This window comes from Takifugu rubripes, chromosome 9 (assembly GCF_901000725.2).
Source record: "Takifugu rubripes chromosome 9, fTakRub1.2, whole genome shotgun sequence".
NCBI classification, from domain to species: domain Eukaryota; kingdom Metazoa; phylum Chordata; class Actinopteri; order Tetraodontiformes; family Tetraodontidae; genus Takifugu; species Takifugu rubripes.
Genome location: NC_042293.1, coordinates 8,583,759 through 8,607,912, shown reverse-complemented (window position 1 = coordinate 8,607,912; position 24,154 = coordinate 8,583,759). Strand labels below are relative to the sequence as shown.

At 44.3% G+C, this 24,154-nt stretch overlaps 1 protein-coding gene across 1 annotated transcript; it reads right to left on the bottom strand.

Annotated features, from left to right (window-relative positions):
- Positions 1–404: 404 nt before the first annotated feature.
- mrpl23 (mitochondrial ribosomal protein L23) lies at positions 405–24,153 on the bottom strand. The gene is made up of 5 exons (XM_003967361.3): positions 24,007–24,153; positions 23,221–23,343; positions 16,778–16,860; positions 14,215–14,288; positions 405–1,294 (listed from the first exon to the last, which is right to left on the bottom strand). Exons 1-5 carry the CDS (start codon positions 24,024–24,026, stop codon positions 1,130–1,132), a joined length of 465 nt encoding a protein of 154 aa, XP_003967410.1. The 5' UTR covers positions 24,027–24,153; the 3' UTR covers positions 405–1,129.
- Between the last annotated feature and the right edge of the window lies 1 nt (position 24,154).

Sequence of the window (24,154 nt, the reverse complement as noted above, 5' to 3'; positions counted from 1 at the left end):
GAGTAGCTCCAGCCAGCGCACAATGAGCCAAAAGAATCAATATTGACATTCTCCGTAGTGATGGCTGAGTTTGCTTGGTGAAGTCAGTGACTGGACCTTTTTATTAGCCATTTAGCGTCAGCGGTCACGGCTGGGGGACACTTACTGTAACCTTGGCCTCTCAGCATAATGGAGGGTCTGAGAGAGTCCAGGGAGACGTCTCTCTCCTTTACGGGCCGTATTACCGGAAGAGAAGCGCGTCCTCCGGTGGCTCGATTAACACACAAATCACTGCTTTGTCAGAGCAGCTACCAGACCGTGTTGGCACTAGTGCGGGCTAGCTTACGCGTTGAACCGCGCCGCAAATCTGCCGAGCGCAGCACAAGTGTGAGATGAGGCGAGCAGAACACAAGACGGGAGCAGAGGGCGTCTGGACAAGCGACTGTTTATTACTTCTTAATCCAACAGCACTTACGAATAAATGCATTGGCAAGTCTGCATTCTACGTACACACACACACACACACACACGCGGCCACATGCACACACGCGGTACGATTTTCTCTCTCGGAGTGATGGCGAGAGGTGTTACCGCAAAATAATAAAAACACTCCAGCAAATTCCGCTTTGCTGAAACAACATGTCGATTGTTGTTTACCTAAAGTGGTCAATTAATCTGAGGCAAACCCATAAAAGAGGAAAGGATGCAGGTTTTCCAGGTAGCACGATCCAGTTGGCTGAGAGTCAGAGCTACTAGGAATACCGCAGCCCCCGACTCCCCTGCCTGGAAGAGGAAGACGAATGTGAGAAAAACGAAGTAGCCGAGGGAACAGATGCTAAGGAAACTCCTGAGGAAGGAGCAGGAGGTTCAAATGTAAGGGAGGGGGACACACAGGAGGTCGTCTGAGGTGATGGAGCCTCTGTAAGGTGGGCTGGTTTGGGGGCGCCGCTCTTCCACCCATGATTACGTTCTGGCTTGAGTTGTTGGACTGGAGCCTCACAAACACACAAACTCCTCCCCCTCCTCCTCTCAGTGGTTCCTCTGCCCTCAGACTTTGAACAGAAACCGTGGTGACATCACAGAGGCCGAAACATGTTGCTCCTTTATCAAACGTTCAGATGAATAGAAGAGTTCCTGTCGGTGTGTTGTCTCAAAGCCCAAACCACTCGGTGACCCCTCCCCTCCTGGGGTCAGGCTTTTGCCTCTGCTTCTCGTCCTCCATGAACTTCTCCTGCAGTTCCTCCATCGATCCCTCGGCGACCGCCCGCTCTTTTGTTGGGAAGATGTCAGGGAATGCGAATGTCTGGCCCTGGGCCTGAGGAGTAGAAAAGGAAAAAAAAGCAACTCAGAAAAACAAAAATGAGCTCATTACTTTATCAAATTTCCTACTTTAAATCGCCTTTATTGTGAAAAAAAATCTCTCAATTTCCTTTATTTTCCAACGTCACAGACCGATTTGGAATCCAGGACACTCTTGTCTATACTCCACAAATACTTTCTCTCTGACATTCAGGTTCTCCAGCTCACTCCCACATGGAATCTCTCAACTCTCCATTTCTCCGGTCCTGTTTTATTCAGAGGGAAGGGATGGTATCCATTATTTATTCTATACTGACCCATCTCTGGCCGTGACTAATGCATCACAATCCCAGTAGTAGTCTGCGCCAGGCGTGCCATAGAATACTGTACAGTACACCCACATTACACCCTCCTCTACTCTCTCTCTCTCTCACACACACACACACACACACACACACACACACACAGGTCACCGGGTGCAGGCGAGCACACATATCTATAGCCGATCCCTCTCAGCCTCTCCCATGGACACCTGGCAACAAGAATGCACTATTATCACTCTCGACTGGAGCCAAACCGCTGCTGTCCTTAAATGACTCCACTTTTTGTGAAGCTGGGTTGTAGTTTTACATCAGGAAATTCAGCCTCCACCAGCTCTTTTATAAAGTCTCCCCTGCTAATGTTGCAGACATGAATAACGTTCATCAGCTGCGTTCTGCTCAATAACACGGGCTCAGTAGAACTCTCTCCGCGTTGTAGAGAAATGGATCTTGACACGCGCTATGTGAAATATTTTGTTTAGTCAGTCTATGAAATGGTCTGATGGCGAGGTTCATTTTGCCTCCAGCCCCCAAATCTTGAGAGAGATGCGTGTATGAGAACTACATTCAATTCTAGCACATGCTAGCAGGGATCTCAGGTGTCTCTACAGTGATATTCAAACATTTACAGGACTATTTTTTACATTTTAAGACAGTGAAAACCTTGCTTTTATATATTCGCAGCCACAGTTTAGTCTTAATTTAAAGTTGATGTGATAAACAAAACACCCTGCTGGGTTTTTTACGTCTAGAACGATGTCGAGGTCGTTGCAGTAAGATATCAACCACAGGCTAGCCTGACATTTCCAACCTGACAATACTGCTACGAGCCAGCAAAACACAACTATTATGGAAACTGCTATTTTGGTTTGATACTTAACATAGACTTGAATTCAAGCTACTGTCTAAAACCAGAGTCTAAACTGTGTGATGCCAGCTTAGAGGAGCGACAGGCAGCCTCTAATCAAAAAAGTGCCACTTTCTGCTCCCGACTTGCCACAGCGGCTGCCTTTCAAAGACGCTTTTGTGGAAATAATGCAGGAAAAGACAAACATCTGACCCAAGCGAAGAGTCAGATGCACCTGAAAACCGATCCTCGGTGTCTCGCTGCCGTCAAGGAATGCAGAATCCAGAACACAAACATGGTACGGGGCCAGGGGAAGTTCGCTGCGGGAGAGAGAGGTGGAGGCGTGGGGAGGAGAGCAGGTCCTGTTAAATGATGTGAGGACGTGACTGAGAGGCAGGGGTGAGAGAGAAAGGGGACTATAAACACCAGACTTGGCAGTGAAAGGAACAATGAAGCCAAGAGTTAAACAAGACTTCACCCGAGTCCAACCCAACGCTGCCACATGACAATTCCCAGTTACCCGACGTGGCTCCGGACACCTTGTGTACACACGCTGCAAATGTTAATAATGGCCTCTGAGAGCGGGGTTCACAAACACAACAAAGTCTTGAGACTGGAATCAACAAAGCTCGGAGGCTCGTTAAACAACCCGTATTGTTGGTAACAGGCCACGCCTCCTGTGCGTGTGTGTGTGTCTGCTGGACACATTTCCATGTGACACATCCCTGGCAGAGATGCTGGTATTCTTGGTTGAAGGTTACACGCAGCGCCCCGGCAGAGGCGGACGTCCCCCCCCTGGGCTGGGTGACCAAAGCGGGCGCTGTCTGTCCACCCCTCACTGCGCGTACAAGCGGTTTTACGGAGGCGGCGGAGGGACGGCCAAAGAGGACAGGAGTTGAGAAAGACTAGGGAGTATTCCGTGCCTCTCGGGGTTTTGTTTGTGTTACCAAGCCTGCGTCCCTAGATGACAAAGTATAGGCGTGGACACGTTCTCCCCGTCTGCCAGCATCTGCGCCGTGCTCCCAGCTGAGTCGAGCAGCCATCGAGGAATATTGGGACGTGGCCCCCGTGCTGCAAGTGATGTAAACACACTGCAGTGAAGTATGTACACACACGCGCGCAACCACAGGTTTCCTAGAAGAAGACATCGAGTGCCGTCGTCGATCCACTCGGCGCTTATTTAGTGCTGCTCTCCTCAAAAAGAGAATTATTTTTCACATGTTTGGACTGTCCCAAAACATCAGCGAGTATCCCAAAACATTCTGACACCGGTTCGGGTTGAATGAGAAAGGTTTCGAGAGGTCACGCACGGACCCCCCCACCCCCTGCGAGTATCACTGTTTACAGTCACAGAGAGAGAGAGAACGGAGAGGACCAGGGGAGGAATGAAAGAGAAACAACTGTATTCCATCTGACTGACCTTTAGCCTCTGATTGACCTTTAGCCTCTGACGACCATCATAATGCAAAAGGCCGGAGGGTGAGGTGGCAGTTTATCTGAGTCAGAGACGGCAAGAAAAAACAAAAATCTGAATTCTGAGAGGATACACAAACGTGCCACCGTGAGCAGTTTTGGAATGTGTGGAAAAATGTGAAAGGGGGGAAAAGTCTTTATTTTTCATCAAACTAGGTTTAGCTATGAAATCTGAAAACCTGTCTTCAAAGAAAACAGGAAGGTTCTGCTGGGTAAATAGAACACGACACGCTCAGCGACCGGAGGCACAAAGGAAGGGTCCAACCCAATGCTCGGAATCAGCTGGACTGGACCAGGACCGGTTGTAGGACACAGACAGATGCAAACGGCGGGACAGACGGGGCACAACCCAATCTGGGCCACACACTGAAACAAAGAGGTGTTGACGATGTGGTGAGAGGATCTCATGGGGCTGTGGCTCATGTGGCAGTGGAGGAAACGTGCGTGGGGTAAGCTGTTGCAAGGCAGAGACGTCTCGTACGCTGGTGGTGTGTGTGTATGTGTGTGTGTAGACGACAAAGTGTTCACTTTGCAGTCGAGTCTATTCTAACCACACGGTTGGACGGCCTGGCACTTTACTGAGGAAGAGACCACAGTAATGAGGTTAGCAGGATTAGAGCTCACACTGTCAGATCTACACGACATGAAAAACAGCATTTATTGAGGAAAATGTTTACCAAGCGTGTGTAATACTCCCTTTTTCCGAAGGGGCGTACACGTACACGGAGGTGGTACGCCAGCTTCCTTCTCTAACCTTTGCTCAGACTAACCAAACTAAAGGCAACAACAGGGAGATCGTGCGAGAGGAATTAAGGCCAAGCTACTCAGATTTATGAAATCTGGACCAGAAACATTCAGTAACAAGGAAGCGCATCAAATTTGAGGTCCCGCATGACCCTGCAGGCAGCGCTCATGGGAAATCAATTATGCATCATCAGGAGTCCACGTGCTTCCTCTTCCTGCGCCAAACAAGGTCCACCTTCCCAATATCACAGCCCACAGTCCTTTAAGAAAGCAGGCGTCCCAAAGCCTCAGTGTATTTTCTTGGGTTTCAAGTGCAGCGCCGCATTTTTCTCTTCAGTTCATTTAAGTTCACGTTGCCCAATTACAAGTGAACCGGGGCTTTTAAACGCAACTCAGACGGACTCACAAGAAGCTTGTTTATTGAACAGAGTTCTGGCAACATCTTATCCTCAAAATTACAGATTTTTAGCAGCTCAGGAGGAATGGAGAAAGCACTGTGGGTTTTCTCTACCGGATTTTAGCATCTTTGTTTGCACCAGATCAGAAAAAAAGAATGCTGGAAAAGTTTATTTCTATTATTCCAAACCAATTGTGCATTAAGTAATTGAATTACATTTGCAAAATTTCCACCGATCAACCGTGTTCTTGTTCATATAGTGCAGAGTGAGTAGCGAGGTTTGTTGAGCCAATCTTAAAAAGAGTCTGACCTAAAGAAGGAACTGAACTTTGATGTTCTTGATTGAATCCAGTCTCGAAATTGTTTGTATCTGTTTTGGAAAGCTATAATGTTTCACTTAACAATCACTGGATAAATACCCTTAAACCTCCTCCTAAATTCTTAAAATTATTGTGACTTACAGTGATGATCATATTAATCATAGTAGCGTGACAAGCCGAATTGGAAAGCGTACCATGTAGTAAATGGAGTGAGTGAGTCACATTTCTGGGTATAACTGGCAAGCTCATGTTTTTCCTAGATGCCGTGACACAGCCAATCAACAGCACTATTACATCTTGGCACATCAAGCCCGATGCACACTTAGTGCCTTACCGACCCTGGCAACATTAACCCCTTCGGTCTCCAAATTTCCAACCACACAACAAGACAATTTTTGATAGTAATTGGTGCTGAGGTATGGAACCCTTAGCCAGCTGTACTCCCCTCTGCAAGGATGCAGGACAAACATAGCGTTGGTATGACTGCACAGGCCTGAACTTCAGGCCTGAACATACTGGTCTGAAGGTGTATCCACTTAGAAGAGGACCAACTCCAACATCTCTCTGCCAATAAAGATGTTTACTGAATGTCCAGAGACCAAAGTTTGAGGGACGTAGATGATAACATTTGGACGAAGACCTATTTCGACCTGAGACTGATGTGTAGCGTGGAACACACACACACACACACACACACACACACACACACACACACAACCCCCTGACTCCTGTCTCTACGTGCCTGTGGGACTCAGAGCAAGAGACAGAAAGGTGGGGGAACCACAACTCCTGTGACAACTGGAAATACTTTGAGATCTATCACAGGCGCCCATGACATATTAGTACAGGCAAAATACTTTAGCCTAGCGACAAACTCTGCATGTGTGTGCACGTGTGGTCATGTCTGGGCATGTCTGTCCCAAGTCTGCTCCGGGGAGATATTGGACCCTAGTAACAGAGCTCTCAACGAATTTATAGAAATAAATAAATGAAGCGGCATCACACTGAGTCACCCACAGACATTTACATCCATCAGGCGTTAGAAGTTCTGACGATAACAACCACCGGCAGAGGAACCCTCCACAATAATATGATTAACGTATTGACCAGGAAACTGAACAACACCATCTTGTGTCAACCTCCACACCTTAAAGCCAAATTACACCTAAACCCTGCCGATCTCATCCTCCCCCCTACGTACACGCGCAGCTGTTTACCATTATTATCCTCTTCATCTGTCATTCACCCCCCCCCCCCCCCCCCCAATATACCCCATTTCTCTCTGGCCAATGCATGTAAACAACCCTTACATACCCCTTCAACCCCCACCGCCATTTTCAAGCATCCCCCTCCTCCTGCCCTGCCCCCTGTTGGCCCCAGAACCACCTATCTAGGGTAACAGACGTATTCTTGAATAAAAACATATGCACAGATACTCCCGATTACGCGCTCATGCACCATAAACATTCAGGCAATACCCCTGCCCCCTCCCTGACTGAGGAATGCAGGGGCCAGCTGGCGGAGAAAATAAAAAATGAAGAAGCATACAAAAACAGGAAATGCATCAGAGGGCTTTATCAGGCCGGTGGCCGCCCCGCTGAGAACCTGGGTGGTGCCGCATGTTGATTGGCTGATGAAAGTGGCAGCTGTGTCATTACAGGTCAGAAGGTCAGGGGGGGAGAAAAAAAAAAAAAAAATCAAGAAAGGTTTTGTGGTTGTGCCTGTGCGTTGCCAAAATTTTCCAATCTATGCTGCCATAGTTATCTAAATAAGGGGAACCTGAGGAAACGTAAGAGGAAGTTGGGGTGAAGGAGGAAGATGTTGTAGGGAGAGATAAGATAGTCGTCAATAAAAATGACAAGTTATTTTGCTAAGAGACAAAGAGACAAGCAAGCAAGCCCAAGCTGTCACATGGTGGAAAACAAAAATAAATTAGAGACAGATCTCTAACTCAGCTGACTGATCGTTTCATTGGAGATTATTTTAGATGTTTTTTCTAAATTTGAGGACGTTTTCCTTTGGGTTTGTTGCGGCCTCCTGACCTGTTTTAACGCACGACTTCATTCAAACCTCAGCATGTTACTGCAATGGTACCGCGCCAGAAGTACACTAAACATGTTTCTGCTATCGCAAAGCTAAAAATGTGATTCTTTCTGAGTCATTTGTGCAATACACAAAGCAGCTACAGCAACTTTGAAATGCTACTTTTAGCTTTAGTCTTACTGCCTTGTGGAAGACTACTATCTCCACAGGACAGTCCTGTTATTGCATCTACATGTGATTCCTGTGTGAAGTCTGTAGATCCTCATTTCACCACAAGGGGGCAGGACAACAGATCGTTTACTTGTAATAACATGATATGTGTGAGTGTTGTTTTTTTAAATAGATTATTTCTGTTCTAAAATGTTAAAATATGTACTGGTTATCATAGAAGTAAGACCGATTAAGTTCTTCCCGTTGGGTTAACTGAGGGCCTAAAGCTGACATAACCGAGCTGTAGACACAAGAAGACGTTATTCATGATAAATGTTCTTCAGTGAGAACAGAACACAGACTCCAAAAATAGAAAATCAATATGAGGCAGACAGACTATAATGTAACAGCATCCACGAATAAGTGAATGTGTGAGAAACCGGCTAACACTGCTGCCTGTGCACCCGCTTCTAGCTCCCCTGATATTGCATTCATCAAATAAACATCTAGAAATCATGGATTTAATCACATACGGTTCTTAAAAGGAAAGGGCTGTGATTAAAATAGACTACACTTTAACTTTCCCTGTGAATGAACGTTGATATCTTAACTGGCGGCACTGTAGGCCAAAGGCACAAACCTCTGCGACCCAGTCGTATCAATAGAGCTCGTGTGAAGTGAACGGGAGGGAAAAAAACAACAAAGCCTTGACTGAGGCCATTCAAAAAAAAAAAAGAGAAGGGTTTGCGTGTGAGAATAGAGACCGGATGGTTGAGACCCTGCTTGCTTGTCTATAATTCATGCTCTCTTTGCACTGAGCTCTTATGAAACCTACACATGCACACACGCGCTCGCACACAGGAGCTTGAAGTCACTTTTCCAAATCAAGTGTAGGAAGATGAGGGGGCTTTCAGCACAGCCTGATTGCAAAAGGAAAATCTACTTTTATTCGGCGCGCCACCAGCACACACACACATACTAATTAGTACATCGGCCCACTCCTTCAGAGTGATGACAGCTTCATTTAAGTCAAAATAAAGCTGCGTGAGGTTAGAAGGAAAAGCATCGTCATGGTCTCACTTTTGACCTTTGGCACCCCCCCAATTGTTGGTGGAAACATTCAACATGTATCTCTGCAATTTTCATACAGCAGCTCAGCAGCTGCTGGTGATGAATTTATGTCCAGCAAGGCTAAATATATGATAATCTTCAGATTCATCATGTTTTATTCCACAGTGAAAGCATAAATCTGTCATGATTTAACTCTGGAGCAACTCTAGCACGGCCCCCTGACCCCAATCGGGAACTAGAGGCCGGTTAGCAGAAAAAGGAATGGAAATTTTCACCATCCTCTCCGTCTTTTTCCCCATTAACAGATAAACAAAACAGATTGAACGCGTTTATCAAGTCTGAGCACAATTTTGCCAGAACTGGATAAATGTTTAGATGTTCTTTCTCTACCCTTTCCTGTGTGACCATGAGGAGCCCACGATAGAGCGAGGCTTTTGTTATGCATGGAACGAAGAGTACAAACGTGCAAATCAAAAGTACACGCAAAGAAACGTCAATGCTCATATCTTGTCTCTCTAGAGGCCATGAAAACTATTAAAGAAGCATGAGGATAAAATCCAAATGTGCGAGAGCCTTCTGACAGGACAGTGTGATCCCCATTAGTCCATGGTGCACACTTTAATTAAAACTGAGGATGAGAGGCAATAAAGGAGTCGATCCTGTATAGACAGAAATAAGATAAAAGGATATTGATAAATTCATTTACTTAATGGATTCTTTTGTGCTTTTTGAAAGAAATGAGCCGGACAGCAGACAAGGCTGGAAGGAGCCAATTAAAAATGCTAATAGGAGCGATAAGCGATAAGGCAACACATGGAAGGGAAGGAAGCCGAGCAGCAGGCAGACGGACAGAAATACGGACGAGGCTGTGCGAGAAACGTTGTGTTTGCGTGACAAGGTGGAGAGGAGGAGCAGGGAGGGCAGCAGAGAGGGAGAGCCATCCTGATCCAAATAGTTGAAAATAATAAAATTCCAGAGGAGATAAGCGAGCTTTTCCCCCCTTGGCCTGGCTGTCGGATTCAGCACCTCCAGCTTCGGAGCCTAGGGCAGGAACGGGCGGTGGGTGTGGGATCAGGGGAGTTAGCAGCCCCCGGCTCTGTACCTCTCTCCGGTATCACCCCCTCAGCCCAGCCAGATATATAAAGTTGTAAAAATACACACAACCCTGGAGGGCCTATTGTTAAGCAACAAGCAGTCAAAGACAGTCAGAAAGAAGCTGTGCAGCAAAACGTTGCCATCTAGTGACAGGCGTACGGAGAGGAGCGCCGGGCTCGGCTTCCTTTTCATCCTCCCTCTGAATACAGCTGATTCTCTCTCCCCGGTTTCGACTGTCACAACTGCTTTATGTTTGCCACTCAGTCTCTCCCACTGTTTGTTTGTCTCGCCTACTCGCTCTCCCTCTCCCCGCTTTTCCGAGGGCAGCGACGCCTCTAAGGAGGAAGGTGCGGGGGTGCGGAGAGGGACGGCGAGAAACACAGGAAATGGGAAATTTGAATGAAGCTACCACTTATTCTGCAGCTGTTGGTCCAAACCCATATCTTGTTTTGCTCTGTGGTCGTTGGGCCGGGACGCTACTTTGCAACGCTGAGCAATCTGCCTGATGTAACTGTTGTACCGTGTTGCTGTCTAAGCAGCATCAGCAGAGGGAACCTCGGAAGCTTATTTATAACTTTTATTTAAAAAAAAAAAAAAAAAAAATTATACATACATACATACATACATATATATACATATACACACACATATATATATACACACACACACACAGGTGAAAAAAAGTTTTGGATTTTGCAATTAAAAATACATTAAAAGGACAATAGATGTGTGTATGTGTACAGCCCACTAAAATGTGACTATCATGCGTGGGATATGTGTAAACAAAACGAGCTGCTTACTTCGTGACAACCAACGGTCGGCCTTTTGACGACACCTTAGGCCATCTGTGATCATCTCCCTACTGCTGCGAAGTTCTCAGTCATTATCTTTGATTACTTTAGCGCTTGTGTAGAATTTCCACTGACTCCACTGCGCGAGTTTTTGTCCACAGATAAATTAAAGAACAGACTCAGAGGCTCCCGGCGAGCCCCTCACACACCATGGTGAAGGTGGACTTCTGGTCCAACTTTAAAAGGTATATACAACGTGTCAAACAACCTTCAGCTGGTCTGATTTTTTTGTTAATGCTAAATGATTGCAAGCATCTTACAGGTGCCTGGACGTGCCATGCTGTGCCCATCACAGATGCTCCTCCCTAATGACCTCATCCGAAAACAACTCGCTGAAAATGTCAGATTTTTTTTTCCCACGTAAAAAAAGTAGGTTGATAATCTTTACGGTAAATAATGGGCTTTCACAAAATACTGTCAGAGGTCAGTAGAAAAAGAATAAAAACAAAATGGCAGAGTACCGCGTAATTCAAATGCTGTTTGAAATTTACTTGCGGGGGGGACAAAAGGGGCAAGGAAACTAAAGACTCAGAAAGTTGTGAATGATCTAAAAATAGTGAGATGGAACATTGTACAGGTGATTGGGTGACAGTGCCTCACGACTTTGAAAAGGAGTATCCTGGAGAACTCGTGGTTAAGAATAGACGCGCAGAGCGAACAGAAAACAAGGTCTGAAAGGGTCAGCATCGCCTTACTGGCGTTGGTAGAAAAGAAATGCATACCAAGCTGTAAAGTACCAAAAAAGAACTTCCTTACAACCCATTACCATTAAAAGGAGATCATTTTAACTGTAGATATTTTGTATAGTTTTATGCCAGTGATCCTGGAAATAATTACTTTTATAGCCTGCATTTGACAATTACACTGTCATGTATCAGAATAAACTGAAATGTCAAACTGGTCACACTGGTGAGGCCTCCCATTCATTTATTCACGGCGTCATTCTCTGGGAGCTCTCTACTTTGCAACTGAAGTGGCACTTGCCAGCAAAAAAAAAAAAAGAGAGAGAAAATAACTCTTCTTCAGTCCAAGAACTCACCACAGCCTTCTCATTCACATGTCTGACAGGGAGAACTTTTTCTCAAGCTTGACAAAACGTTACCCAACAATAACCAAAAACATTTAAAAATGACCGTCGTTTGTGATTTTTTTTATTTTCTTTTTAAAAAGTGCAGTATTGGGTTTCAGTCGGAAACAAGGTCTAACTGGAAATGGTGGCGTGGTCAACTTCAACTGTGAGTGGGATCAAAACAGTACAAACCACCAGACCCCAGACGCATGAATATGATGGACTACTATCGAGAACCATCAAATCATTTATAATCGACTGCAATTTTCCTAAAATACAACCAACCAAATAAAACTCTTGGCTTAAGAAACTTAAATTCAATTTATTATGCATTATTTAATGTAACAACGCAAATTACCACCAGAGACCACTGACAACAGCATACAGCTAACCAACAAGTACATATGAATCTGGGATTCCCACCAGTTCACTTAGAACTGAAAAAGCCTCTCGGATAAGTGGTCAAATGTCTCTGAAAACTAAAGGAAGTCCAGTTGAATTTTTTTAAGCCAAGACTTCTCTTCCACCTGCAAGACTGAGAACATTCATCGACAAACAAACACACAAATACTATAATCCTCAGACAACGCGGTCTGATTACACTGACTGCAAATGAGCGTTCAGTAGTGAAAGGATCAATAAATCAATGAGCCGGCTGAACGTGCGAACACTGTTGCACAGAGCGAAAATAGCAGCCGTGCATGAAACAACTGATTGAGCCGAGTTTAACTTGTGCAGCCATCTAAAAGCGGTCCACCAGACTTTTTTATTTTAAAAAAAAAAAATACATTTCTGACACAGACATACACACAGAGGCACAAACACACACATGCATGCGCATATCTCCCCCCTAATCACTATGCCCTGACTTGGGACCTCCCTGAACTGGCATGACTCCACCATGGCCTTACTCACCTCTCTTGTGTGAGCCATGAGCCCTCCACACACACACACACACACACACACACATATATGCCTTCCCACACACTGTGCACATTTCACACATGCAGACGCTATCTCCCCCCATTACTGGGGTCCCCCCTTAAGCCTGAGGAAAACGCCGTCACGGAACCCCGCTAACAGGAGGCCTCCCATTCACCACAAACCAGAGCAGAGAGAGGGAGAGACAGAAAGAGAGAGAGAACAAACACTGCTGCAATATTAGCTGATGGAGGGGAGCAGAGGGGAGGGGAGGGGAGGGGAAAGGATGAGGGTAGAATGGGGGGACCATGGTGCAAGCATCGACCCACAGAACACTCTCCCACATGTGGAGTCAATTAGGAACAATCTTGTTTTCTACCCACTGCTGCAAAAGAATGGAGGCTTTTCTGTGGAAGTGTGAGCGTACACAAGTGAGAGCGCAGTTGCAAAGGTAGCTGAAAGGAAAGCGGTTCTTTTCCAAAATCCAGCAGGGATAAAATCATTTAACTACAAAGACGAAATCTCAGCGCTTGTGCCTTTAATTGACCTTCGAATGAGCGCGATGGCCACTGCAACTACACACTGTAGAAAAGCACTCAGCGTCTCTAAGTTCCTGACAAGTATGAGACAAGATGAGACACAAGCATCCCTATCGACTCCAGCAGGAATTCCAGATGCATCAAATCACCGGCCACTTCCTTGCTATCTCCCCTTTTAAAAGATTTATGGCTTCACGTATCCTCTTTCAAATAGTCCTGTTTTGACAGTTTTCATTATTCATTAAATAGTTGCCAAAGTGATGGCTCCCAGTCACACGCAGATGCCAAAACAACACTTCGGATGCAATGAGGTACTTTTTTGTTTTATCTTGAAAATCAAAAATAATAAATTGATCGATTAATTTATAACCCCTCCCGTGTGTATTTAAAACAAAATCCCCTTGAATGAGAGACAAAGTCAGCGTGTAGTGCACATGAATTCTCACATTCCATCCACCGAGGAACACACAGGCACATTAAGGAGAGTTAGATGATAGATGCCAGATGATAACCATATCTCAATATTTCCTGTCACAAGTCTGGCATGTAACCAAAGGAGACCTTTCACCCTCAGGCCCTGGAAGAACCCAGACTGCTGCTTTCTCAAGAGGGCAGCCAGAGTGCGTGAACCACGCAAGAGAGAGGGATGCAAGGTAGATCTGTCTGATTTGTGTTGGCCTGTCGGTGCACGAGAAGCTTCTCTCAGGAGAACAGTGAATAACACTTTCATGTGCGTACCCTTGTGTTGTGTCTTAGGCTGTGTCTATTTGTCATGTGTGTGTCTGTGTGTGAAGGGAAAAAAAAGAGAAGAGCTCACCTTCAAAGGCTACCCCTCAGGACTCTGTAAGAGAACATCAACTAACCCATCTCATTTTTCTTACCTGTCGAGAGTCCCCCCCCCCAAAAAAGTCAAATGTGTAATGATGCAGCCTGCACAATCAGAAAAAGAGGGCTGGGTCCCACTGTGCTATGGACAAGACTGAGGAGTAAGTACTCAGACAATACCTCAACCTGAAGAGAGTACACAATTATGTGTGTGTGTGTGTGTGTGTGTGTGTGTGTGTGTGTGTGTGTGTGTGTGTGTGTGTGTTCTCACCAGTTGAACATAAGCCACTTTATAGTCAGGCCGCTTGACCCTCTGGTTGAGATGGTTCTTCTTCTTATTGGTGCCTAAAAAATTAAAAAAAAACAAAAAAAACAACTATATTTTACATTTACTGGGAATGTGGAAATATTTAAAGGTATAAATTTACAGGATTAGTAGAGTGGCTATGAAATAATTCAGGATCTCAACCTAAAGAAAGAATTAGATTGGGTTTCACTAATTCTTTATTTAGGTTGAGAACCTAACCTGAACTTACATTTCTTCAGCAATTGTTGCACTGTAGTTTAATCCCAACAGAAGAGAATTCATGATACATCTGTGCTCATTTTCCAGTAAAGCCGACGATATTATCTGAGCCTGGTGCGGCAGAGCCTGATCTTGTTTACTATGGAAGGCAGGTTAACCTCTTCCCCAGCTGGAGATGATAATGACATCATCCTAACTGCTGTCAGACCTCCACGTCTGGAATTTTGGGGACGCGGGGAGATGGAGAGCACTTGCTTGGGAGTGTGTGTGGAGCCAGGTTAGGCATCCGGTTTCTCAACAATCCAAAGGTGATTGACAATGACAATCTTAAGGTTTAGGCAGTGACCCTCATTTAAATCAGTCTGTATCTAATCTCAATTAAACCCTGGTAGTCAAGTCAACAGGCCCTCTGAGTGACTGCCATTGCCATGGGAGTGGTTTATAAAATGAAAAACAAGGGAAACATTCCATTGTAATGAGTCATTCGTGTGTGTGTGTGTGTGTGTGTGCGTGTGTGTGTGTGTGCGTGTGTGTGTGGGGTGCATTTAGCTAGTAATCATTTGCTGCCCGATGCTCAGGGAAAGCCCTAAGATGAGCTGTAAAACGCTCCCCCCTCCGTGCCCCTCTAGTTAACTGGAGGCCCCTGTGTGGGTGGTAGACAGAGGTAACGAAGAGTGTGTGTTTCTCTCTGGGCATGTGTTTGCCGTGTGTGTGTCCACAGGGAAATGCAAGATGCTTTGAAAGAGTAAGATAAGACACTGACCTGTACCTATTGACAGACAGGCGGACGAACCATTGGTGTGTTTCCTTTAACCCCAAAACGCTGTCTCTAACATGAACAATGCACAGATATACTGTAGCTTTCATGCAACTCTTGCAAACGCAAGCACAATTTCTCCGTCTTTTGAGATTGCGGTTTGGCAGAGAGCTATCACGTTACAAATCCCAGGCGAGAGGAGTTACCATGGCAACTTCTTCCAAAATACCCCTGTCGCCCATGGAGGAAAGAAAGGGTCGTTTACACCCCTTGCTCTCCTCCGCTGGTTCCCATCTTTACACTGCCAATGGAGTGGAATTCCTGACGCAGACAGGGATACCTTCTCTGACGCACCTCGGGATCACCAGGGGCCCCGAGCGGTCCTTTCTTCTCCCCCCTCCCCGTCCACCCGCAGCTCACTGCTTTCCATCCGCCCCTCTTGAGAGGTTTTCCTTTTCCCCTACCTTTAAATGACATAACCCTAATAAAGAGCGTTAATAGGTCCTCCGCACTGTAGGCTACGCTTAGTGAGGCGCCTCTCTTCTCCTTCCTCCCCCTGCGTGTCCTCCTTTCCATTCTCTTGGCAGAGGAAGAGGAGTTCCTCATGGCTCTTCAGGTGCGGCGCAGAGGGGCCTTCACACCCAGATGTCACAGCATCTCCCCATACTGTGAGTACAGACTAACAGACTGAGAAAAAGTCTGCAAACTTATCTTTGCATCCTTCTCTTTCCCATATCACCTGCCCACCTTCTGGCCTAATCCTCTCCATCTAAAACATCATCAAAATAATTAGGCGAATGACATAACATGGCTGCTTCTTGTCCTGTCTAAATGGAAGGAGACACTAAGGAGTCCCTGAAGTGGTATGGTATTGAAGTAAATACTACATGGAGGGAGTGTGGGGTGTCCTGGGACATCTGGAGGCAGGAATGCTGCAGCAGCAGCAGATTGTCAGATAAGCAGCCGTGTGTGCGCGCGCGTGTGTGTGTGTGTGTGTGTGAAGGGGTAATAGAGCCAGGCACGCTAACCATTGCCACAACTAGGTGCTGCAAATGAGGGGATGGTCAACATGACGATCTGAACGTGTTAAACCCAGTGAAGTGTTTCTCAAAAATGAAGAATGTTGTGTGACTAACAACCTGTTGTGTTTCTGTCTGCACATCTCAGCTTCTACATTTTCACAGCATCTGCCACATGAAAAGCCATCATAATCTCATTACCATTAAATACTTGCAGATTATATAATTCCGTCAGTGTGAGCGTGCAGAGGCTTCGCTGGATACTAATGTTCTATGCAGCTAAGGAAACGCAGCGTACCGCGCAGATGTTCGCTCACCGGTCACACTGGATTTAACAATCACAGAAAAAACACTCTGCAGATGTCTTGATTTCTTGTAGCTTTGTAATGATTTCACAGCAAAGAATAAAATGTTTACTTGAAACCAGGTGCATATGAGCATGTGTGGCCTAATTAGAAAGTCGGTGAGTTGCTAGTGCTTCTTCTTGTGATTAAATCCATTCTTCTGTCTGTGAGAGAGTGGAGGAACTCACCAAACTGTATCCTGGTGCGCACTGCTCCTACAGGGACCTCGTAGATTTTTTCCAGGTAGTTTTTGACATCATATTTGGTCATTCTGTCCAGAAATACACAAAAGCAGAGAGCAGCACTGGGGTTATGCATTGATTATTAATACAAATATGGAGCCTCGCAGTCAGGGAAAACAGCTTCAGCCCACATTTACAGGAGTTCCACAAGATCCAGCATCATAGATCGGTTCTCCAAACCTCAAACACACAGACTCTTAAACAAAGTCACAATGGCGCAAGTGAGCAGTAGCAGGAGGTCACTGAAGGAGCCAAAGCTCTGGGCCCTTTCAGACTCCTGCATCAGTTTTGTGAGGGGCCCCATGTCAGCCAAAGCCCCGAGCTATGCAACTGAGTTACATACATACCAAAAACTACCTCACAAAGCTGCAGAAATAAATGTAATAATGAATGAATGAACGTAGTGATGAATGAATGAATTTTATTTTGAAATGTGATGTATATTTGGATAAGACTTCACAAATGACCGACAATATATCAACTGAAATAACACCGAATTCCCATAAACGCTGCTTTGATCTTACCTACACCAGCTGATGGGACACTCCCTTATAAATTCATATATTCAGCTTTTCTCTGGATGATAAAATGCACAGAACGGAAATATGAGTGTCAGTGTTCATCCAATTAACTGTCTGCACGTATTGATCGCAGTGAATGAAACCCTACACAGGAAGTGGGCCTGGCACCAACTGATCCAGTGGGCCAACCTAGCTGAAGCGGGCCCACCGGCATTTAGCAGAGATTTCTCAGACCAGAGGAAGAAAGGATTTTAATGGCTAATCAATCTCACCAATTGGATAAGTCTGGTAGAGAGCACTTCCTGAAAGCGTCTGACAAAGTGCTTAATAGCGAGGCTGTGGTCTGGCATGAGTGCCTCCGATAGGCCGTCTTCTATCACCTCATTTGTTTCTCCGGTATAGGATGGGATAACGTGATATTCCCGCTTTTCCAGAATAAACAGCATAATAGTTGTTGTAACAATATTAGGTGTGGAAAAGACCTGCATGTGAGAAAATCCCATCTGTGAAAACAAAGACTCCATGCACCTAAGAATGACGCAATGAACTGCATGTTTCCATGATGAACCGACAATTTCTCTTTTTTCCCCCCTTGTTGCCGCTCGACAACTCGGAAAACATGATTTGACCCAATAAATCCTATTTACTGACTATTTTTCCTACGTTTTATGTAAAAACACGTACTAACATGTAAATGCTTATGTTGAAAAATCCTCTATATGTCAATAAAAGTGGAAAAAATATCAAATTCAAACATATAGATGTAATATAGAGACATGCTAAAACCTTTAGAGAGGCTAAAAGTTGGAAATTAATGTGATGAAAGTTGGGAACAAAGTCGGGTCATCCAGTTTGACTCCAGTCGCTGGGTGTGTGTAGGCGCAGCAGTAGTTTGATGGACTCCATTCAGACTTCTGAACTTCAGAATCCCAGTTTTGGTCTAAATCCCAACTGGCTCTTGAAACCATTACTGTGGTGGAAGAGTGCCGTGTGTGGAAAAAAGGGGAACTATAAACAAATTTCTTGTCTATTTGTGCATCTATGATGAGTTCATTGGAGAGCCGTGGCAAGTACAAGCGTCTTTCTGCTCCATTTGTACTCTCGTCCCTCCGTACCCGTCTGTGCGCCAGAGGGGTTCAGAACCGGAGCAGAGTGACCAGGGTCCTTGAGATCAAGAAGGGCCCAAATAAGAAAGACAGGTCAGCCTTTCCTAGAAAGCTGGGGGAAGAAACTGGAAGGGAGGAAAGTGGCTGAGGGAATAACAAGGTCTCATTTGATCATTAGCAGAGGGAAGAGTGATCCTGAATAATGAACATTTCCCTCTCTAAATCCATCTGCTTTTACAACTCCAATTACACAGCCATTGCCATTACAGAGTCACCACGCGCGCTCGTGTCCACAACAAACACGCTGGGGAAATGTGATTGTTACTGAATATTCAAAGAAAGAAACAAAGACAACATTAGAACCAGGCGCATCAGTCACTTATCAGATCAGCCATGTTAACATTGATATCTGAAATATGCGTATATGTCTAGAGACGGCCCTTGCTTGGAAGAGAAAAAATAAACTCTTTAAGCATGGACATAAACAAGGCTAAACTTAGGCAAAGGGCATGGCGTCTCAAATAGTGATGCAGGCAGCATCTGATCATCATCCTGGTATAAACACCCACAAGCTAACCTTTCACACCTCACATTAAGAATGAAAATTTGTCTGTGGCAACTGCCAAGTATAAGGGCATCATTCCTCAGCAACTGGTATATATTTATACACAAAAACACATGGTACATAGATTCCTTAGCCAAAGATGATGAAGGAATTCCAAAACAAAACCAAGACGGGCATCGAGTGACAGATTGGGTTCAATTATGGGCCCTTGTTGCTAAGCCGTTTTAAAACAGGCACACCAAAAGGCAATTTAACGAGCTAACCGATTAGCATTATAAACAATATGGAATAAGGCAGCAAAAATATTGTAGTTATTGAGGCAAAACTTAAGTAAGTAATTCATTAAAAACACTCCTTACATATGCGCTAGATGGCCATATATGCAGACGACCGACCAATATTAAAGATGTTAGGAGGAGTCGATACAGTATCTCTGATTTCACATGAGGATCAAATATCTATAAATAGACACTGCAGCACTGCAAAAACTATTGGAAATGATGGAACTACTGAGGTTCAATTATGGGTTTTTGACCTTTGAAGGTCACCCAGTAAGAGTTAAAAATGAGACTCCTGTGCTTTTTAAACTGAACACAGTGCCAGCTGGTGACTGTAAACTAATAACCACAATACACTGCTTCCAAGAATAGGTGTGTTAGCACAGGGATTATTGTGACCACCAGGCTTCTTGTGGTTTCCATAAATCTTGCTCGAAGAGGTCACTTCTTTGGGCTGGTTTAGACGCCCTTTTTCCTTGGCAGACCACTTGATGTAATCCAAGTAAATGGAAAACTGAGGAGTAGACACACGCATAAGTGGAAGTGACAGAAGCTTACTGCAGCTTGGAGACCTTCATGCCAGCACATCCAACATCTACTGGGCCACATATCTGAGCAGATGAATGAGTTGCTGAGGTTCTCTTCAATAAAATTATGGCCTCATACCAGCTTTTTGACACTTCTATGTGAGAGAGACTGCCCCTCAGAGGAGGGGGCAGAAGCTTGCCAAGGTCCTCCAAGTTCATGGTCTTGTGCTTTCATCTACGCCGAATCTGACAGGTAGAATTTGTATAAAATAATCAGACAAAGATGAAAACGAGTATAGTATTTGGTGTTTCCCTCACACACTCACACACACTTCAAAGCAATGCGCATCAGAAGAGATTAGCAGTGAGAATGAAACAGGAGAATTGTAGTCTTTACAGATGAAAGGTGAAAGAAAGCCGCTCCTCATTGTAAATCAGCCTTATTGTCAGGCCTGAGCAGAGATACGCACATTAACGAGTTTAACCCTCCCACCTATGCAGACAATAGATGTACAGAGGCGGCTCACAACGAAGTATCATGCTCATAAAGGCAGATTTTGTATGGAGGGAAAGCCTTTGGGGAACCTGAGACCTAGGGAGAAAAGAGACTGTTGAGAAGTTGAGCACAGGAGCAGCGTGTGAAGGATTAGATTGATTGTCCAAATGTGGCCTGACAATAATTCTCAATACTGCCAAAGCTGTTTACCTTTCTGTGTATCTCATTAACTAAGGCACTGCTAAATTTAACATGTATCACAGCATCACACAGAGGGTGACTGCTCAGCTTCCAACTCCATTTTGGCATTCAAGAATTACAACCAGTTTATTCAGATTACCTCTAATTTGACTGACATGCAACTTGGCAGCTCTACAAAATCGATGAGGCAGATCAAATGTTGGGAGTTTATTTTAGGTGCCAAATTGGTATTTAATCTTGACTGAGAACAAGAAAAGAAAAAAGGCTGAGAAAACAAGATAGATCCCAACCATAGAGGATCTCGTATGGGTACTTTTGAAGGAGTATCCTGGAAAGGAGTCTCCGTGTCTCCATACCCGTAAAGCAAAAGGTCGTGACGACGTTTCAGATATACTGCGACATTTTGAGCTCTGATACAATTCCCAGACCTTTTAACGTCAATCAATATTGGATTACCATTGAAAATAAGTGATAGGTTGTTTATTAATACGTGATGAAGAATTCTGGATGTTTAAATAGAATTGACATTTTCACTGTCACGGATATGTTCAGTTTCTGTGTCAACAACACCGGTCCAGGCGTACGGTTCGGTATCCAACGATATCTGATCCCTGTGCTGACACCGGTGCATCCCTGGACAGCAGCGGGGTGATCAAGACAACACAACATGTTACTGGTCAATCGACTACTGTGAGAAAATGGCGGCGTGACCTCTTATAGTCGTTATGCGGCGTGACTGGACGTAACGTGACCGAGTAGTAGTAGCGAACAAAGAGTTCGGCGTTGTGATCTATTCTTCGTGGGTGAGTCAGCGCTGGACTCCTGCCATGCCAGGTGACGCTGGTGGGCGTCACCCTGGAAATTCGATGATGTTCCTGCCAGAGCCACGGGGAAAACGCAGCACAAAAGTTTTAAGAACAATCAAAAAACAAAAAAAGAACTTTCCCCCATAGAAGACAAAAAAAAAGGGGCACACAACCGCCGGTCGGGTGTTTGAAAGAAGTCCCGGTCCTGGGCTAGGTGCAGAGCACAACCGAGAGAAAAAAAAAGGAACACAAGATCCGAGTTGAGGGGGATGAGAGGGAGAGAGAAACAATAACGCTCAGATGATTGCTGAGAAGCAGGATAAAAACAAGTAGCAAAACAGAGAAACAATTCATGGGAATGGAGCTTCCAGGTGTTACCGAGATAAAGGCCACCTTGTGTTATTGTCCTGAGAATATGAACACACTCTCGGCCAACACCGCCTACCCTCGAGAGGCGTACAGTAAATACAACAGCTTTCACTGCTATAATGACTCAGGCTCGTCAAAAAGCTGGGAGTGGGAGTGATATTTAGTAGTTTGAGTCACTGTCTCTCCACGAAAAAGTAAAAAAATAAGGGTGTTTCAGCTGAAACACTCGCTTTCCAGCAGCAAATCAATCACTTGGGCTCCACTCCCAGGCGGCCAACACTAAACTAACTAGCACGCCCTTATAAACACACATGCACCCTGCACTTAGCAAATGTTTTTAGCATATACACATATATAAATACATATATACAAAGGCATGCACCATTTTTACAAAGTGATTCACTCACAAACACACAGACTAAGTTACATAAGTACCCTTGCAGTTTAGCTGAAAAGAGGCAAAAATGGAAGATACATCGATAATCTGGGGCAAACATCAGTTTTCCTGCCTTAGAAATACAATAAATCCCAGTGACCCCAAGTTGAAGAAAATGTACAGGCCTACAAATAAGAAAGGACTGTTTAGCAAGTTATTGCAGGTATAAATGTCATCTCCAAACTCATCAAACTTTCGGTGTGGTTAGTTATATTGTCTTCTCTAAAACACAGTGTTTTCCATCTCGTCTGCAGCAGCACCTACAACTCTACTCCCGTCCGGGGCAAATTAATTCTGATGGAATAAAACGACCTTCTGCTGCTTTAGCAGGTCTTTCCTGAACCTCAGCTGATGGCAGAAAGAAGGTGATGTAAACTGTTTATTCTTTGTGGATTCTCAAGTGATGAGTTCTATTTGTGGGGCTGGTGCGCTCCTTGGTGGCCATGGTCAGCAACTGCAGCAGCACAGGCTTAAGAAAACAATACCGGTACTAATAATTCTCGCATAAATGTTACAATTGAATTATTGTAAACGTGTTATAGAACAAAATCTAAGCACGATTAGTGACTGTGACTTGGAATTGTTTGCAAACTGTAGAGGGCATGAACAGGATTAGCCATTGCCTTGAGTTAGGCATTAGATATTTCCTGTAATTATTTATAAGAGGATTTATCAATATAAGAGGAATGTTCCAAAAAAAAGGAAAGTATAACCCTAAAAAATCCTCTAGGATGTACCAACTAGGAAAATGTGATCAATTTGCAATTTGTAGTTTTAAATTAATAGTTTGAAATTAGAGAGACTAATTCACCTACAAAATAATCATAAAGCTTTATGTCATGTTGATTGTAACCTGCTAAAAGCCTATTGTTTTTCTTGCCCTCCACATATATTAAGAGTCATATTTAAGTTTTTATTCACATTTAATATATTCTTAAATAAACAATGACAGCTTTTAAACCCTGAAAATTGAGGTTGATTGTATTAAACATCTGCAATCTTAAATGCAAATCAAGATTTCAGTATATCACTGGATGCTTTTTAAGGCAGGATGTGAATATTGCACAGAAAATGCAAGACTTACTCCAGTGGGATGCGAAATTGGACGGTGTCAGAAGGCAGCTCTTTTCCAGGCCTCACCAGAGTGAGGAACCATTTCGGTCTGAAGATTCGAAGCTGAGGGTTGCCCAGTTGATAGAGAGGATACCTGGAATGACATAACGGAATGTGCTGGATCACAATAGATTTTACAGACATGGGGATATTTTTACCATTCTCACAAATAACTTGATTCACCTACTATCACTGTCTCGGCTTGATAAATGACCATATTATTGCTTGAATGGAATTTTAAGCAAATGATCACCAACAAGAGCCATAAATATTAACATAGATGAAGCAATGTACTGGGAATAAAGAGCCATTTTCTGCTTTATTTCAAAATAATTAAAATACCAATTAAGCCATTTCGAAATATAACGTCTATGAACTTCGAACTTATTCAGCGGGCTGCTTTTAAATCAAACAATTAATTAAAACAGCTACAGGGCTACGACCTACCTTTGAGAACAGAGGTTAATCATGTTTGTTTTTAGCTTAGCAGGCTAACACTACCAACAGAGCCTGCCACCTTAATGCGGAAGCGCCCTTAAGAAGTCACGGCAAGATAAAGATAAATAAAAATACACTAACAACATCATACATAAAAGAATAAAGAATAAAGCGTTAAAGCCAGACAGAGTAAGTAGTGAGACACACGCCAATTTTATGCTATCACAACTAACGGACTGACAAGTATTTAATGCCAAGCTTCCTTTTGTTCAGTGTTTCCGTGCTTGGAAATAAAAAAAATGTAAAGGTCGCTACTTACAGCACTCTTGTCACTGGCATTATTAAAATAGTTGTAAGGATGTATATGTTTGTAGTCTTTTCAAGGTTGAAGCTTAGACGCTACACGTGCAAGCAAGTACTTCCGGGGTACTCTTGAGCATGCGCACTAGATGCAAACAGCGCTCCCT

Excerpts from the sequence above, each read along its gene's own strand:
- mrpl23 (XM_003967361.3), bottom strand. The coding sequence starts at position 24,026 with ATGCCAGTGACAAGAGTGCT. Across the intron at positions 16,861-23,220 it reads CAATTTCGCATCCCACTGGA|AATGACCAAATATGATGTCA; the intron begins GTAAGTCTTGCA and ends ATTTCTGGACAG. Across the intron at positions 14,289-16,777 it reads GCGCACCAGGATACAGTTTG|GCACCAATAAGAAGAAGAAC; the intron begins GTGAGTTCCTCC and ends TTAATTTTTTAG.